General features: G+C 60.7%; 2 protein-coding genes across 2 annotated transcripts in view; one reads left to right on the forward strand and one right to left on the reverse strand.

Moving 5' to 3' along the window:
• Positions 1-5: 5 nt before the first annotated feature.
• Positions 6-3,086, forward strand: TPRG1L (tumor protein p63 regulated 1-like; the record flags this gene model as incomplete). Its single annotated transcript, XM_005874349.2, has 3 exons — positions 6-190; positions 906-1,059; positions 1,896-3,086. Coding segments are annotated over 3 exons (534 nt in total), but the record flags the coding sequence as incomplete, so codon positions are not given.
• Positions 3,087-3,533: 447 nt separating this feature from the next.
• Positions 3,534-17,544, reverse strand: part of WRAP73 (WD repeat containing, antisense to TP73) — a 26,818-nt gene continuing 12,807 nt past the window's right edge. The window contains exons 2-13 of the mRNA XM_005874350.2: positions 13,561-13,713; positions 12,928-13,044; positions 9,242-9,314; positions 7,961-8,064; positions 7,215-7,301; positions 6,851-6,985; positions 6,683-6,760; positions 5,769-5,853; positions 4,765-4,890; positions 4,267-4,298; positions 4,051-4,210; positions 3,534-3,877 (exon numbers count right to left, since the gene is read on the reverse strand). Of these exons, the coding sequence (XP_005874412.1) occupies positions 3,738-3,877; positions 4,051-4,210; positions 4,267-4,298; positions 4,765-4,890; positions 5,769-5,853; positions 6,683-6,760; positions 6,851-6,985; positions 7,215-7,301; positions 7,961-8,064; positions 9,242-9,314; positions 12,928-13,044; positions 13,561-13,713 (1,290 nt within the window). The 3' untranslated portion in view covers positions 3,534-3,737. The remainder of the gene's footprint in view (positions 3,878-4,050; positions 4,211-4,266; positions 4,299-4,764; positions 4,891-5,768; positions 5,854-6,682; positions 6,761-6,850; positions 6,986-7,214; positions 7,302-7,960; positions 8,065-9,241; positions 9,315-12,927; positions 13,045-13,560; positions 13,714-17,544) is intronic.

Here is a 17,544-nt window from a genome sequence, read left to right on the forward strand (position 1 = left end):
TGCCCTGCCGCAGGGTCGATCACTGGAACAACGAGAAGGAGCGGCTGGTGCTCATCACCGACCAGTCGCTGCTCGTCTGCAAGTACGACTTCATCGCGCTGCAGTGCCAGCAGGTGGTGCGCATTGCCCTCCGGGCCGTGGACACCATCTCCTGCGGGCGGTTCCAGTTCCCCCCGAAATCGCTCAACAAGTAAGTGCTCAGCGGGGCCCAGCGCCAGGGCCTCGCCCCGCGCTTCTCACACCAGCTGCAGAGCCCATAGTCTCAGAGTAGAAACCAGTGCGGCACTAAGAGGAATTCTGGCACCAGAACCGCTGCTGGGCTTGTAGGCAAGTGGATTCCACATACAGCGAAGGACCAGACAGCGTTTTACTCCGACCAGGAACACACCCGCGGGTCGGGTCAGGTCTGCCCTGCCCGCTTTTCAAAGGCAGCAGTGGCACTGCTTTAACCAGGAGCTGATCCTCATGCTGGAGCGAGTTTCCTAAAATATGAGCAACCAGGCAGGAGTGTGGGCCACCGAGTTACACAGTTTGCTGAGCTCCGAAGGCGAGGGCTGCAGGGAGCTCAGGAAGCAGAGAGGAGCTGCGGGCGTTAAGCCGGCACCAGGAAGTGTCAGCCCCTCTATGGAGTCCCATTGCCTGCTGCGTTAGTCGTTAGCTTAGCCCGAACACTGTCTCAGAAAGCACGTAAAATTACTTGAGTGAACGTCAGTGCAGACACGAGTGTCTCGTGCCCGGCCAGCCAGGTGGGAAACAGCCGTTCTCTCTGGAGACTGCTTACTCCCGAGGCCACAGGCCTTGTCTTCAACCACGACCGGCTTTTCCACGTCACACCCATCACTGAGCCGCTGCCGTGGGAGGCCGTGGCCTGCTGGTGACGTTGGATTGTTTCTCTAACCCCGCAGGCGAGAAGGCCTGGGCATTCGGATTCAGTGGGACAAGCAGAGCCGCCCCTCCTTCATACACAGGTGGAACCCCTGGTCCACCAGCGTGCCCTACACCACGTTCGTGGAACATCCGATGGCGGGTGCGGATGAGAAGACGGCCTCTCTGTGCCAAGTAAGAGCCCGTGGCTGCAGCACCGCCCCGGGGGGTGGCGGGGTTCTAGGCCTGCACTGCCTGTTGTGGCGGCCACACGTGGCTGCTGAGCACTGAGGAGTGGGTAGCAAGACAGGAAACACGCTCTTAATTCTCAGTGGTGTTAGCTGACTTAGGGTTAAGCAGCCCCATGTGACCGGCAGCCACTGGTCATCCCCACTTCCTAAGGTAGCCCTTGTGGCCGAGATTGTCTTGGGAAAGGGCCTGAGAGCTTTGGGGCAGGGCAGCTGACCGGCCTGTGGCAGCGCCAGGCAGTCCGTATGCTCATCACAGGAGGCCGTGGCCAGTGGTGAGGGCAGTGCCGAGGCCTGGGCAGGTCGCCCACTAGCCTGCCCTGCACCTGGCCTGCTTCCTGGCTTGGTGGTGGTCGCTCGCTGTGGCTAAGCCACTCAGGCCTGTGGAGAGCGAGGCTCCGGGTCCTGGCTGTCGCCCAGCACAGTGAGCACAGCTGTGATCTGAGGCTTCCAGAGCCCCACTGAGCAGGCAAGCAGAGGCCACAGGGAGGGGAGGGCTGGGCTGGGCTGGCACAGGCTAGGGGCTAGGGGCAGCGGCTTCCTTCCCTGGCTCACTCTGACCAGCTGTTTTCTCTCTTTCAAGTTGGAGAGCTTCAAGTCTCTGCTGATCCAAGCTGTCAAAAAAGCCCAGAAAGAGAGTCCTCTGCCGGGACAGGCCACCAGCGTGCTGGTCCTGGAGCAGCCGCTCCTCATCGAGACCTACGTGGGGCTGATGTCCTGCGGGCTAGGGGCAGCGGCTTCCTTCCCTGGCTCACTCTGACCAGCTGTTTTCTCTCTTTCAAGTTGGAGAGCTTCAAGTCTCTGCTGATCCAAGCTGTCAAAAAAGCCCAGAAAGAGAGTCCTCTGCCGGGACAGGCCACCAGCGTGCTGGTCCTGGAGCAGCCGCTCCTCATCGAGACCTACGTGGGGCTGATGTCCTTCATCAACAACGAGGCGAAGCTGGGCTATTCCATGACCAGAGGCAAGATCGGCTTCTAGGGCTGCAGCGCCTCGGAGAGCGGCTGGGTTGGCACAGGCCTGGGGCCAGCTCGCCCTGCAGCCGGGTCCTTCCCTGTAGGGGTGAGTGGGGTTACAACAGTCACATGACTTGTATGCTGGAGGTGGGTGTGGACACGTGGTCACCCGCTAGACAGGCGCAGACTGCATGCAGCTGTCCCTGCTGGCCGCTGCCACCTCCGGGAGCTCCCTTTGGGCCTCTCCTTCCCCCGCCCCCACCTGCCTGTTAATAAACGTGCTGTGGTTGCACTGGAGCGTCCGCTGGCCGAGCTGGGCAGTCGTCACCCCAGGGGGCACCACACACAGTGCCTGCGTCACAAGTGAGTTTACACTTGTGTCCAGCCGTGTATTCAGGCACATGATCCACGTTTTAAAGCTAAAGACAAAAGCAGCCAGCGGCCTGGTGCGGTGAGCAGGAGGCAGCTCCCGGGCGGGCGGGCAGCAGCTATGTGAGCAGGTGTCGGATCTGAAGTTCACCGGCACCTCCTCGCCCAGAAGCTGCAGTCCCTGCAGGCCGCTCCTTGGTTGACGCCCCGAGCCGTCCGCCCGCTGGGACGGCTGCTGTGCTCTAGGTTCGTGTTGTCACGCTCGTCGTGTCTGAAAAGGGCATCACTTCGTTTGCTCTTAAAGAAAGCACTTTAACAAGGAACCGTGTTCTCAGGAAGCAGCGCCCACGCAGATACAGGCTTCGCCAGGGTCTCGCCTACCCACGCCTGGCCTCCTGCCCAGGGAGCACGCCCCCACGGGGACCACAGCCCACCGCCCCGAGCAGGCCCGGCTTGCGGCTTTGACGGGACATTTGTTGATAGGCTTGTTGCTACAGCACTAGCTGGCCGGTTCCCTCCTCACTTCCAGTCCTGGGTGGCTGGACTGGGGTGGACGGGACCCGGACGCAGTGCCTCTCGCTGGGCAGGCTGCCTACACGGCCCGGCCCCGAACCTCTGCTTTCAGTCTCACAGTAAAGACATTGAGAATCGATTGGGTGTCGTTCCTTTTTTGAAGTTATTAAAACAAGTGCAACAACCGAGAGGGTTCCTCTCCTGTGAGTGCATCTTGAAGCCCAAACTGCTTCTGTTCTCGTCCTGGGAGCCGGCCCTACTGGCAGGCAGTGAGGAGGGCTCTCAGGGCTCCTCCCCTGGCGGCCTGTCAGACACACCTGGACCAGCTGCCGACCGTGTGTTCAGGGCCACGGCTGGGGCGGAAACTCCCCGCGGGACCCACTCCGCAGGTGGACTGACCTTGACCACCACTCTGTGGCTCACCCTCCAGTGCCCCGGGCTCCCCCCTGCACCCAGAGCACGCCGTCCGCCTGAGACTCTGACAGCGGAGCTCAGAGCCAGCATGTGTCTGTCTCGGGGGAACCGGCTGCTGGGGACTCGGTGCTACTCCCTAAGACACCGAACCTAGAAAACCGTGACCAAACCCTCCAAGAAAACCAGCATCAGCCTTTTTATGAATTAGCAAACATTTAAATTACAAAATTCAGCTTTACACTTTACATATTTACAAGAGCGCCTTGCTGTAGGGAAACAAACGCAAGCTGTCTCCACGGACCACGGTCAGAGCTGCCCTGAGCCCGCTCCCCACAGCTCTGCACGTCTGCGTCCCTTCCCACGGCTGCCACGCGTCCTACGTGTGGTCGTCCAGCTGCCCGAGGGCGTCAGCCCCGTCCTCTGTCTCCAGGAAGCACAGGCAGAAGTGGTCCTTGCTGAGCAGGGCCAGCGAGTCCCCCGTGACAGGCCAGCACAGAGAGAGCACCTGGAAGTCCCCTGGGGAGGACACGTGGCCGAGGGTTAGAGCGGGAGGCCAGGTCCCAGGAGAGCAGCCCGGAGCCTGTGGTGCAGGGACAGGGCAGTGACCCAGCTGGAGCCCCAAACACACCACCTCAACCCGGCTGGGCCTCTCTCCAGAGCTCAGAGCCTCGGCCCCGGAGCCTGCTCACCTTCCCCGGGCACCTGCACGGACACGCAGCCCGCCGGCGACCACAGGTACACCTTGCTGCCTCCCGAGCAGATGGCCAGCCGGGGCTGCTGCGGGTCCCACTGGAAGGAGCGCACGGGGCCCAGCTGCTCCAGCACCACAAACAGCCGCAGCTTCTGCATGTCCCAGACCCACAAGGCATTTAATCTAACCTTAAATTATGAAGCCGCAGCTGCATGTCCCAGACCCACACGGCGTTCGGGACGTTGTCTGAGGGGAGACGGGCAGGTCCCCGGTCAAACCCGCCCCCAGCTGCCTGCTTCAGCCCCACCCGGCCTTGCCATGGGCCCTGACGCGGTGGATGTGGGGCCCTGGGCGGGGGGGGGGGGGGGGGGGGGGGGGGGGGGCGGCTCATGCTCCCAGGTCTGTAGGGGCCACTAGTCACTCCCTGAGGCTCACTGGCCGCACGGGCACGTTCTGGTGTTTTAAGTATGACTTCTAACGTGTAAAAGCCCTTCTCACAGGAAGAGGCCAGGGCTGTAGTGAGCCTGGGTTCCTGTTCACCAAGGACGGAGTGCGTGCAGGCAGGCACTGGGCAGAGGGGCCGTGCAGCCTGCTCCGAGCCTCTGGGGAGGACCCGCGTTTCGGCAGCGCGTGGGGAGGATGCACAGGCAGGCCTGTCAGCTGACGCCCTTTCAAACCGCTGGTGTCCCGGCCCCACGGGCACAGCACTCACCGTTCCTCGTGGCCAGGAAGTAGCTGTCGGGACTGAAGGCCAGCGCGCCGACGCCGATCTTCGGGTTTGCTCGGTCGGCAGCGGGCTTCAGCGTCTGCAGGGACACCGGCACCGCGGCGATCTCATCTAGAACACGACACCCGTCTCAGCACGGCGCACGCACCCCGGAGATGCCGCAGGGCCCGCGATCCTGCCCACCACAGGCAGAGCCTCTGACCCCGACTGCTCGGTTTAGACAGAGGAAGAGGTTACACGACCTTGAAAGCATCAAGCAAAACCTGACCGACAGAAGGGCCAGCGGGACGCTGGCGTGAGGTCCGTGGGCAGCACCTCCCGAGCGCGGTCCTGGCATGTCCTGCTCCTCCCAGTCCCAGCCCCTCAGCTCACAGCCCGCTGCTGCCCACCCTCGACAGCCTTGCTCTAGACTCTCAGATGAGAAAAGGCGTGTGGGACGCAGGTTTAGGGAAGTGACAATACGATGTGCTATTTTAGGTTGATGTCAATTCAGGGTCACCCACTGTGACAAACGTCCCCGTGGGGGGACCGAGAATGTGGGGGGGGGGGAACCTGTGCCTCCCCTAAGCTTCTAAAAAGATCATCGAAAGGAAAGAGCAAGACAAGACCCGAAGCGTGAGATGCCGACAGGGCGTGAGCAGCGCGCTGTGTGCCCGGCTGCCCGTCAGCGCTCGCCGAGCCCGGGGCTGCGTTCTGGGCTCCACTTAAAGCGTGTCTGATGCCAGGTCACAGGAGACCCAGGCCGCAGCCAGGACACAGAACAGCCCGCCAGCCCTTCCCCCTGTCACTCCCAACCCTCGGCTCCTCCAGGGAGTTCCACTCTGATTGAAACAAGGCCCTCGGGGCCGTCAAATCGGACTCCAGGGCTGACAGTCCGTCAACAAAAGCCACGCCCCCTGGGGAAGGAGCCCCGGCTGCCGGGACAGGAGGAAGGACCTCTGAAGAGGTCGGGACAGGGAGCCCCTGTCCACAAACAAGGAAAGGCTCACACTTGCTCTCGGCGGCCCTGGGTGGCGGGCAGGTGGGCCGGCCCAGCGCCCCCCGCGGGCTCTTCTCCGCTTCCTTGTACACCACCTGCAAGACAGGGACGGCGGTGCTGCCGCTGTGGGTGCAGGACACGGGGCACTGCTCCCTCCTGGGGTTCTGTGTGGCCCCGAAAGCCCCCTAAGGACGAAGGTCTGATGGGGGCAGCCCCACATCTGCTCGGCCAGTTAGCAAACGTGAGCACCTCCCTGGGGAGTGACAGGCTCAGAGTGAGGGACCCTGTGACCTGGCTGACAGGCAGCGGCAAGTACCCCGACTTACGTCCCCGAGGCCTGGGGACAGCTGACTGCCTGACACACAGACGCCCCAGCCGCCAGCACAGCCCTGCTCCCTCCCGTCTTCACTGAACCTCCCAGCTCCGGGGCCACCTGACCTCACACTGTCCCTGCAGCCCCCCCAGCTCAGGTCCTCACACACCTGCCCCCTTACTGAGGTCCCCATCTGTGGGCGAGGAACTCCCCAGACCAGGCTCTGTGTCCCCACTGCCCCTCGCCCCCCAGCACCTTCCCACCTCAGTATCGCCCCGCTGCCTGGCACACTCCTCCCCATCCTGCACCACGTTCCCGGTGTCTGCCCCGTCCCTCGGTGGCAGCGTCCCCACCCACCCTGGGAGACACCAGCTCTCCCAGCCTCGCCCTCCACCGGGCAGGAGGCCGGACAGTGCAGGAGCAGATTAGAGATGAGCCATTTAGGGGGACGCAGGGCAAGGACACCGCCTGGCGCCCCGTGGGAGTGTGGGCAGGAAAAGGGCCTGGCAGCGAGTCTGTGGCCGTCCCGGTCCCCTGGCCACAGGATGGAGCCCTGCATCGCAGCATCACCGCCTCCCAGCGCCGCTCCCATGGAGACAGGCGCCACTTACCACTCGCGGGTCACTGATGGCCGCGGGGTGCCCAAACTCGGTGAGCATCTTCCAGGTCACGTGGTTGAGGATGCGCACCTGAGGGAGGGCCACGAATGAGACGCACTGCGTGGGGACCCCTGCCACCCGGGCCGTCCTTGGGCTCCCTACGGCGGACGCCCTGCCCACCTTCCCGTCGTAGCTGCCGACCGCCAGGAACTGACTGCTGGGGCTCCAGGCCACCGACTTGATGCCCAGGGACCACTCGTACGCGCAGTACGTGGCCAGCAGCCGGCCGTCCAGGGAGTAGAGCAGGACCTTGTACTGCAAGAGAGAGGGCGCCGTTAGCTGAGCCCCCACTAAGCCGGGCGAGCACAAGTGCACAGACGGGAGGCGAGGACGAGCGGGGCCAGACTCCGCCCACGGCACAGGGACCCGGGGCGGTAGCTGGGAGAGGTGGTCGCTAGACAGCGGTGAGGTGTGCGGACGGGATCGGCTGTCAACGGCGCCGCAGCCGAGGAAGCGAGGATGAACGCGGCAAAGCACCTCCCACCTCCAGGCAGGTGTCCCACGCCGCCAGCACGCAGCCGTTGGGCGCCCACTCGATGCCGGCGAGGTCCTGGGTGTCCGTGTCGAAGTGCTGCCACAGGAAGGGGAGAAGCAGGTTACGTCGGAGCGGACGTGTGCTTGTACAGCCAATGTTGCTAATGCGTCCCGTGTGCACTTTCCTTAGACAGCAATGGGTGGAAGGCTACCACGTGTCCTTCCCGGTCGTCATGCGCCTGAGAGTCCGGAGGTTCGGGGGCGCAGCCTGGCTGCCCGGCAGGCACTGCCGGCTTCGGGTGTGGCTCCCACCTGTGCACGCTCTCCCGGCCTGCTCCTCTCCTGGCGGCGGGCTGCTGAGCCCTCCCTGAGCTCTGACAGCGTTCCAGAGGGTTCTGTGCCCAGCCTGCCTGTCTCCCACCTGCAGCCGGGGGCACCTCCGAGCCCCGGGCCCTGGAGAGTCCGAGTCAGGTTCAAGTCCACACTCCGCCTGACGAGGCGCCACATGCCATGGACTGGCCGGAAGGGGCAGGGCTCCCGTCGGCCGGCAATCCCTCAGCGCACCCCGGCCCGCACCATCCCACCATGGCTCACACGCTTCACCTGTGGGCTCTCTGTGGAGTCGCAGGGAGCACCTGCCCTCGGAGATGGGAGTCCCGTTTCCCACAGGACCCCGCAGGCCCGAGAGCCTGAGGACAGGCACACCCGCTCCCTGCCACACGGCGAGGACAGCGGTCCCGCGGGAGGCGTGCTCACCCGCAGCAGCTGCCAGTCGCTGCAGACGAAGATGCTGACGTAGTCCTTGCAGTCCCGCCTCTCGGCCAAGGCCAGGTAGCGGCCATCCCGGGAAAAGGTGATTCCTGCCAGCAAGAGGAACGGGCGGAATCAAGGCCAGACCGAAGGCAGGCCAGGGTGGTTTTCAAGGAAGAAGGGGGTGCAGCCCAGATAGACACGGCAACGCGGGGGCGAGGGCAGTGCGGTCCAGCTCCTGCGGGCGCACACCTGCTGGGAGCCCGTGAAGACGAGGCAGCCTGGCCCGAGGACCCGGTGGCTGCACACGCAGCCCCGGGCTGTCCTGGCGTCAGGACACAGACCACAGGGCTCTCGGCCATCGGGATCAGCCTGTCCCTACGCTTCTACTGTTACTTCTGAACCTAATTCTTTGGAAGAAGGAGCTTCGAGATAAGACTCTGGAAATGTTACACCGCATTTCCTGTCGGAACGAGCTGACAACGCGCAGGTCACACTTCCTGTGGCCTGAGTCGGAGGGTCGTGTCCACGCGGGAAGTGTTCACGCGGCCTCGGGAGACACCCGCTTTCAAACCAGAAGTAAATGTCAAATGTACCACCGCCCCTCATCCAAACGCAAGCTCCAAACTGCCGAGGCCACAGAGCAAAGGGTTGAACCACTCAATATGCAACGCCTCCCCCTGGCCACATGGAGGACGCGTCACTGTAGCTGCATTGAGCAGGACGCCCACCCAGCCTCATGGCCCACCCACCTCAGCACAGGTGCGTCTGCCCCGCCCTCCCCATGGCCAGGGGACACCGCCCCTCAGCCCTCCTCTGGGATGTCCAGATGGGGCAGGTCACCATGTCCCTGGACAGAGACCACAAACTGAGTCAACAGAAGACTGAGATTCAAGGTTCAGAATTCGAGGCGTGAAGTGGGGCCCCTCAGCCCTGAGACAGGGAAGGGCCGGCCACGGAACGCCTCGCCTCTGATGCCCTTACACAGGCCTCCTCAGCCCCTGGGGCATTTGAAGGGGTCCTTGTCTTTGGAGGCGCGGGAAATATTCCTTCACAGACGGACATTCAGAGGTGGACAGGCTCTAGAACAACCCGAGGGGAGATGAGGTAACCGGGGGGCCCGGGGGAGGTAACATGACCCGGGAGGGGGGCACGAGCAGACAGAGCGGCTGGGGGCCGACACACTGCGGCGGAGGCACTGCGGCCTGTGGCTGAAATTTCCCGATAAAAAGAGCAAAGGACCCAAAGCAGCGCCCGAGGCCTGGACCCCGTGGTCTGCGCACTCACCCTGCTGACAGGCCTTCGGGTACTTGATGTACGAGACGGACTTTGTGCACAAGGACCAGACCGTGATCCGCAGCTGTCGGAGGAGGGGGAGGAGCACACGTTACATTTCCAGAGAGAGCGTCCGAGCCCTGGGGGAGGCGGCACTGAGCTGAGCCAGGCCGCAGTGGGAACGGTCTCGGGGCAGGGCTGGCCCTGGCCCTCGCCCTGGTCCTTGGTGGGCACCACGCTCACCTCCCACTGCCCTCCAGCCACCCTCTCCACTGTTTTCACTTTGCAGCAATGCCATGTGAGTGACAGAGAGTGAAATGAATAATGCACGAATGTCGATGTTCATGCGGGGCAGGTAGGTTCTGCGTGGCGGCTGGCATATTGTCATGCAGATCCCTGGTCTGAGGAGCAGCGTCCTGTGGGGAAGCACTCGGGACGCGGGCCTCCTCGCTTCATGGAGTCGGCCTGGCTGCTCCTGGCGCCTGGGACGCTGGAGCGGTGGCCCAGCTCCAGGCAGGAGGCTGTGTCCTGAAACGCTGACCCGCTGCTTCTGCCCAGGGTCCCCGAGAAACCACTGAGGCAACCCGTCCACGTCCCCGCCCTCCCTCACCAGCAGGTGCAGAAGGACCGAGAACCTGTGTGGCGGGCGGGGGGCGGCAGGCCCCTGTGCTTAGGAGGACGACCTCGGGTCGGGACGAGAGCCGTGGCCTTTCACTCAAACCAGCGCATCTGCATCCGACTCTGAGGCTCTCAGCCCCCCTCCACCGCGCCCATCCCCTCTGGAGCCTGAGAGCAGCCGCCCCGACCAGCACCGCTCCACTTCTCTGTGGAAGGCTCTCCCTGCCCTCCCGTCTGTGAGAGCTGAGCCGCAGCTGCAGCCGCCTGCCAGGTGCACAGGGAGGAGCCCCAGCTGGGCCGGGCCGTGGTGAACAGAGACCCGACTACACAAACCACAAAAGAAAAAGGACCGTGTGCCTGGCCGGTGTGGCTCAGTGGTTGAGCATCGACCTGTGAACCAGGAGATTGTGGTTTGATTCCCATGGGGCACCTGCCCAGGTTGCGGGCTCGATCCCCAGTGGGGGGCGTGCAGCAGGCAGCCGGTCCATGATTCTGTCATTTATGTTTCTAAACACATGACCCTGAGGCACATGTGTAAACTGTGTGTGTGAGTGTGTGAGTACCTGTGAGTGCGCGTCTGTGAGTGCACGAGCGAGTGTGTGCGTGTGTGAGTGCGTGTGTACGAGTGTGTGTGAGTGCATGCATGTGCGTGTGTGTGTGAGTGTGTGCATGTGTGAGTGCGTGGGTGTGAGTGTGTGTGTGTGCGAGTGTGTGCATGTGTGAGTGCGTGTGTGTGTGTGTGTGTGAGTGAGCGTGCGTGTGTCTAAAAACCAGGCGGGAAAGCACTCACCTCACCAATAGGCAGAGAAGTGGAGACCAAAGCCCAAGTGCAGCCCACGCAGCCGCATGGGGCGGGCGGGCGGTCGCTCTGCGCCGCCTCCCACCGCCTCCCACCGCCAGGCCACCCACAGGCCCATCCTAGAGGACGACTCACACGGGTCGCAGGAGACACAACGGACTCCCAGCTACATGGGTCTCAACACCTCAAATGCTCGGCAAAGGTAGGACAGCAATGAAGTGGGGGGTTCCCCACAAGGAATGCAGGGACCAGCCATGCCTTCCACATGGGGGGGTCCCAGAAACATGCAGCGGGGGAGCAAGGACCTCGGACAGAGAACAAAGTCATGCAAACGGACCTGAAACAGGTGCAAACCCACAGTGCAGTGTTGACACACACACACATATACAACCACAGGTATGGGCAATCAGATACACATACAACCACATGTATGGGCACACAGATACACACACAACCACACGTATGGGCACAGAGACACACACTCACAACCACACATATGGGCACAGATACACACATTCAACCACATATATGGGCACACGGATACACACTCACATACAACCACATATGTGGGCACATATGCACACAACCACATGTATGGGCACACAGATATACACTCACACATACAACCACACATGTGGGCACACAGATACACACACGCCCCTCAAGGAGCGCGAGGACTGAGTCACAAGACATGCAGCAGCCGGGAGCACTGGCTGGGGGGGGCGCTGGCTGGGGGGGGCGCTGGCTGGGGGGGCGCTGGCTCGTGACGGAGCGAATGGCTCCTGTGTCCCTGCTCACGGAGGCTGGTCCGAGGGGCAAAGCCCTCCTTCACGCTGCCCTGCAGAGGGGCCGCCACCTCCCGCTGGAGGCGAATTCCGGCCCAGGGAGCCGAGTGCGAGGACTGTGCCCGCAGCAGCATGAAGAGCTCCAGGGATCACGTCTGAAACCGGAGACGAGCGCCTCTAACGTGTCAGCGTGTCCGGGGCCGAGACCAGGAGCCGTGCTTCCCACCTCACCCCCAACTGCCCGTATGGCTGGCGAGTCAGTAACAACAGGGAGGAGCAGAGGGAAGGCCACTCTGACAGCAGGTCGTTCCGGCAGCTTCACCAGGACGCTGCGGGTGAGCACTCCCGGGAGCCGCGGTCCCTCCCTGCAGGTGGCTGGGCGGAGGGACTGGACGGGGACACAGAACACCTGCCCGGTCAAGCCGGCGATGCCAGGAAGGTGCCCGCTTGTCAGTCACGGCCGGGAGCAGGTCACTGGCCAGACTGGGCGTGGCGACTGAGGGCGCGGAGCCTGGGACATTAACCTGAGCAGAGGCGCTCGCTCCCTCGGCTCCTGGAGGCCGGGCTCCCTCGCTCCGCTCCTGGCATCTCCCCACGCGGCTCACGGCCATGTGGACCCCACGCTGCGCTGAGGGACTGCGGCCGCTCATGCCTGGACCGGCTGCGACACGGGACAGAAGGGGGACACCGGCCTTGCCTGCAGCTACACTTCCCCCAGGACTGGAGCCGGACTGTGGATTTATTTCCACACAAATAAAAATCACTCACCTCCACGCGAGTCTCAGAAAACTCTGTTCCTCAAGGTATCGTACGGACCCCCCCAGCACCCAGAGGGGAAGGGGCTCCCCGATTTCCGACATCACAGCAGCAGGCCCAGGTCCCAGGGTCTGACCGACAAATCCACGAAGCCAGAGCGGCCTGAAGCAGCTCCTCACAGCTGGACAGAGGGTCTACCCAGAGGGGCCCTTGAAAAAGCCGAGTGAACCCCGAGGGTCGCTGGAATCAGTGTGCCCGCCCCATGTGCGTGCGGTCAGCTTGGCCGAGCCTGGAGCCGGCGCCACGCCGCCCCGCAGCCCCACCCGCAGACTGCACTGGGGCCTAAGGCCGCCTCAGAAAAGCGCAGGAGCGGGATTTTCTGTCTCCAAAATGCACGCAGACCCCGGGCACCCGGCACAGAACCGCCAGCGGGGTGTTCGAAGAACAAACCAATGATGCGGTCACCAACACCAGGTCAGACACCCCCTCGGAAAGATGTAAATCAGTTTATACTGATGCACATTCTCTATTGTTAAGTTTAAAGCCTTAAAATGTGACTTAGGGTTTACTTTTTAAAAATGTGTTCATTTTCCTTTAAAACTGGGCAAGAAGATTAAATATCACCACTTAGGGGCTTGCTGTGCTCCGACGACTGGCATAAATAACCCCCCAAAGTCCCCGAGGGAGTTCAGGGCTCATGTCCGAGCGCGCTGTGCGGGGCAGGGGCAGGGGCCACTCACGTGGAACTCGGTGGTGTTGAGGATGTGGCGCCCGTCGGGGCTCCAGCAGGAGGCCACCAGCCCCGCGGAGCCCTCGTCGATCCTGCAGTGCCACTCGGGCTGCTCCAGCGACCACACCTGGCCCAGGAGAGACTCGGATCACAAACCAACCAGGGCAGCACTGACCCTAAAACCACTGCGGTCCACGCTGGGCCGGCGGGCACACCTTCTGGGGGTGAAGGAAGGGGTCATTAATGCCGCACTGGCCAAGCTCCCAAACAAAGCCTCGTCTCAGGGCTTCCCAAAGGCCCACGCCCCAGCTGCTCGCTCTGGTCTGCACGCTCTGCCTGCAGCCCAACGGCTATTCGGTTCCAGGTGAGGAACATTTAAGTGCAGGGAGGGGCGGGGCGGGGTGGCGAGGTCAATGGGAAAACAGCAAACAAAGGGGACTCTGCAGTACTTTCAACAATAAAGGTAAATCTTCGGGAAAAAAAAAAAAGCATACCGAAGTGTTTCCCATTTGGAAGGACTTGAACTGAGAGAACTACCAGTTTGCACAGGGAGCGGCTCTGAGGGGCCTTTTTCTCAAGCCAGAAGGGCAGAGGGCAGCGAGGGGTCTGCAGGGCTCACCCGGGACGGCGCCCGGCCGCATACCTGCACCAGCCCCCGCTTGTACATGGCGCACAGGATGAAGAGGGAGTCGGCCGACCACTCGACGTGCTGGATCTGGTCCAGGCAGCTGTACAGCTGGAGGATCTGAAGGCTGCCCACCTCCCGGACCACCAGGCGGTACTGCACGCAGGAGGCCTAGACACGGGAAAGAGGCGCTGACGTCCTGCTCCGGGGGGGCCTCCGCAGAGGGGCGCCCGAGTGGGGAAACCTGCGGCCTCTCTCCTCTCTGACATGTTTTCTATCTAGAAGGTTCCAGGTTTACCACCAAGCACACGGCCCATTCTGAAAATGAGTCAATAAGAAGACAGAGTTGAAATATACAAACCAGATGTTAAAACCATTACATTTCAGCATAAAGTATTATTTTAACACTCTCTACTGAAGTAATTATCTGCTCCTTTCCTATTTCTTTTATAATATGTATTTTTTTTATTGATTTCAGAGAGGAAGGGAGTGGGAGGGAAAGGAACATCAATGATGACAGAGAATCATGGGTCGGCTGCCTCCTGCACGCTCCACACTGGGGATCGAGCCCACATCCAGGCATGTGCCCTTGACCAGAATCGAACCTGGGACCCTTCAGTCCGAAGGCTGATGCTCTATCCACTGAGCAACACCGGCCAGGGCTTGTCCGCTCCTTTCTTAAGGGCACGACAGAACTAGACGTGAGGAGGAAAAGCACCGGAGAGGCTCTGCCGTGAGCTGCCCCCTCGCCTGCTGGTCACCTGCAGACCAGCTGTCGGGTGCACAGGGTCCAGGCCTCACAGCTGTTGGTGGCAATGACCACAGAAATGACAGCTCCCCTTTGTCCTAAACCTAAGTCTGAGCCACACCAACAGGAAGTCAATATGTGTCTTAGATTTTGCAAATGTCAGGGCGCTTCCTAAATGCCGTTCACCTACTGTGAGCCAACAGGAACTATCCCCTGTCTGCCCCCAGGTCCCAGCAGTGCTCCTGGGACCCTTGTGGCTCCCTGGGTGACAGGGGCCTCTTGTGTTCTACCAGGGGACTCGGGGGAGGGGGCCTCCTGGATGGCCCCTGAGTGAGGGCTGGTCACAAGAGACCAGGTCATCAGACATTTGGAATTTCCGCCCCATACCCCACTCCCTGGGGAGGGAGAAGGGCTGCACACGGAGTGAAGGACAGATCAGACCTGCGGGAGAGCCTCCGGGTGGGAGAACACATCACGCGGGGAGGGTGGCACCCGATCCACGGGGACAGAGCTCCAGCACCGGGCCCCTCCCACCGCGCCCTATGCCTTCCTCAGCGGGCTGGCCACCTGTGTCCGTTACCACAGCCTTTAAGGAGCTGGTGAGGAAGCCAGTGTTTCCCCAGTCCTGTGAGCTGCTCTAGCGAATGAATCGAACCCGAGGAAGGGGTGGTGGGAACCTCCCACTGCAGCCGAGTCGGACAGAAGCTGTGGGTCACCTGGGCACCTACCACCCCCGCCTGGTGGCAGTCCCATGGGAGTGAGCCCTTCACCTGGGGATCTGAGGCTGCCTCCGGGGAGAAAGGACAGAACTGAGTTAAGTGGCAGGACGGCCTGGCCAGCTGGTGCCACGGAAGTGCTCGGTGGGGAAAGCCCACACGTGTGGGGACCAGAAATGACGGGACGTGGGTGGTCGTGGTGACAGTACGGAGGGCACTTACTCCGGGTCCTGACTATAAAACTGCGCGTGTCAACACTGCTTCCTGAAAGATACAGTCTCTGTGTCCATGTCAGCATCCGTATCTAAGAAATGATTTCTGTCTGAGTATACTCTGCTGACTGTAGAGGACATGACAGTGTAAACGTCAGGAACCCATTTCTAACTGCTAATTACTTCCTTTTTGTACTTATCAAGGTCAAACTAGATGACTGGTTTGTGTTTTATGAACATCCATTAAGAAAAAAAAAAGTCACACGCGTTTTCCGTAGAAAAGGGAGGAGGAGCCGTAGCTGGCTTCGCTCAGTGGATAGAGTGTCGGCCTGCGGACTCAAGGGTCCCAGGTTCGATTCTGGTCAAGGGTACCTGCCTGGGTTTCGGGCTCGATCCCCAGTAGGGGGCGTGCAGGAGGCAGCCGATCCATGATTCTCTCTCATCGTTGATGTTTCTCTCTCTCTCCCTCTCTCTTCATGTCGCTCTGAAATCAATAAAAATATATATTTAAAAATAAAAAGGGAGGAGGAGGGCTATTGCAGATTAGAACAAATATGTGTCACAGTGCTAACTTTTTCACGTTGTAGCTTTGAATACTGTGTCAGTTACAATGAATTCCCTAGGAGGTGGAATATTTGTACCAACTCTTGGAAAAAATAGTATTAAATCTGTTGCAAGATATTAAAAATGGCAACATGGACCTAACCTTCGCCAGTAGTTAAGATAGAGGGTTGTTTTTTTAAACATTTTTAATGGGTTTTTATTTCTTTTTAGAGAGAGAGGAAGGGAGGAGAGAGAGAAACGTCGATGTGAGAGAGGAACATGGATGGGCTGCCTCCTGCACACCCCTAAGGGGAATCCAGCCCAAAACCCAGGCATGTGCCCCGACCAGGAATCGAACAGCAACCTTGCAGTGCACAGAACCACGCCAACCAACTGACCCACACCGGCCAGGGCTAAGATCGAGTTTGAAGAACAGTATTCCACTAACATGACTTTCATGTGTCTCACAATACTCAACCAGAGTGTAAAAATCAAAGAAGTAGCAAAATTAAGCAAGGAAATATAATTTTCCTCTTTATAACTCACTGGAATTTCCATAAATGATTTTAAAAAAACAAAAACTAATTTGTGGGAGTAGGGGGCACTTTAAAAAATGTACCCAGGTTTCTGGAGAGCCATTTAAGCTAAAGAATACGTTGCATTTTGTAGCTGAATGCTATTTTCTATAACTTTGAATAAAACCTCTGTAAAGAAGGCAACCATGTAATGTCTTCAGAGACCTGGACAAGAATAAAGGGATGTTAGAAAGAGAGCCATGAGGTGCCAGTCAACAGAGGGTACATGGAACTAAAAAAACTGTTTAGAAGGCACGACTCTCTCTGAATGGCTTTCCAATGACAACTACCTTCCAACACCCACCTGACCCCCACCCCCCGATTCTGAGGTCACACCCTGGTCTTCCTGGCATCTTTCAAAACCTGAGCTGCTGGGGCGCACAGGAGACTTGGTTGGAGAGTGGTGGGGAGGACATTCCGTAAAAGGGAGTGTGTGGGAGGCACCTGCCCTGTGCATCGGAATTCCGACTCAGGGGAGACTTGGGGGAGTGTCCAAGGCGGCACCCCTATCCTTGACCTTTCCAACAAGCCTGTGCACCTGCAGACCCGTGCAGACCCCCGGGAGTTTACTGGAATCCTTATGCTGAACCCCTGGATGCCCTTGCCTAGAGGACAATGTAGACGCATGTGTCCTCCAGAGATCACTCACCCTGCTGATGGCATCTAAAGATAGGAATTCCAATGAAGGCCTAACAGGCAGGCGAGGGAGGCGGCTCTGGCCACTAGAGCCAGGGCCCCTGAGGCCTCTCCTGCACAGTCCGACTGTGTCTGAGTGATCTGTTCCCCCGTCCTCCGGGGGCTGCTGGTCGCCCCGGCCCTAGGCTTCATGCACGGGGCAGCTCACCACTCTGCACCCCTGGAAGGAACGGCTCCCGGCCCAGCGGTGCGGACAGCGCTCTTTGCCGGGACACCGAACGCTAGTTAGCGGCAGCAGCAAAGAGGGCCGGGAAGGGTGTCACAGCAGCTGCCCCTGCCCCCTTCACGGAAGACAGATTGTGTGTTTGCTTTTTTGTGGCAAAATAACCACCAGCAGCCGCTGTCTCCTGTGTGTACAGAAAGCGCTGCTTCCATCCGCCCGCGGCAGGTGGAAACCCAGGTGCGGGAGGCGGCACCTGCCCAGGTCCTGCGCCCAGGCCACGCGTCTGGGTCCCCTGCCCAGAGTCACTGCCAGGCCACCCGTCTGGATCCCTTGCCCAAGGCTACTGCCC

This window comes from Myotis brandtii, unplaced genomic scaffold (assembly GCF_000412655.1).
Source record: "Myotis brandtii unplaced genomic scaffold, ASM41265v1 scaffold434, whole genome shotgun sequence".
Taxonomy (NCBI): domain Eukaryota; kingdom Metazoa; phylum Chordata; class Mammalia; order Chiroptera; family Vespertilionidae; genus Myotis; species Myotis brandtii.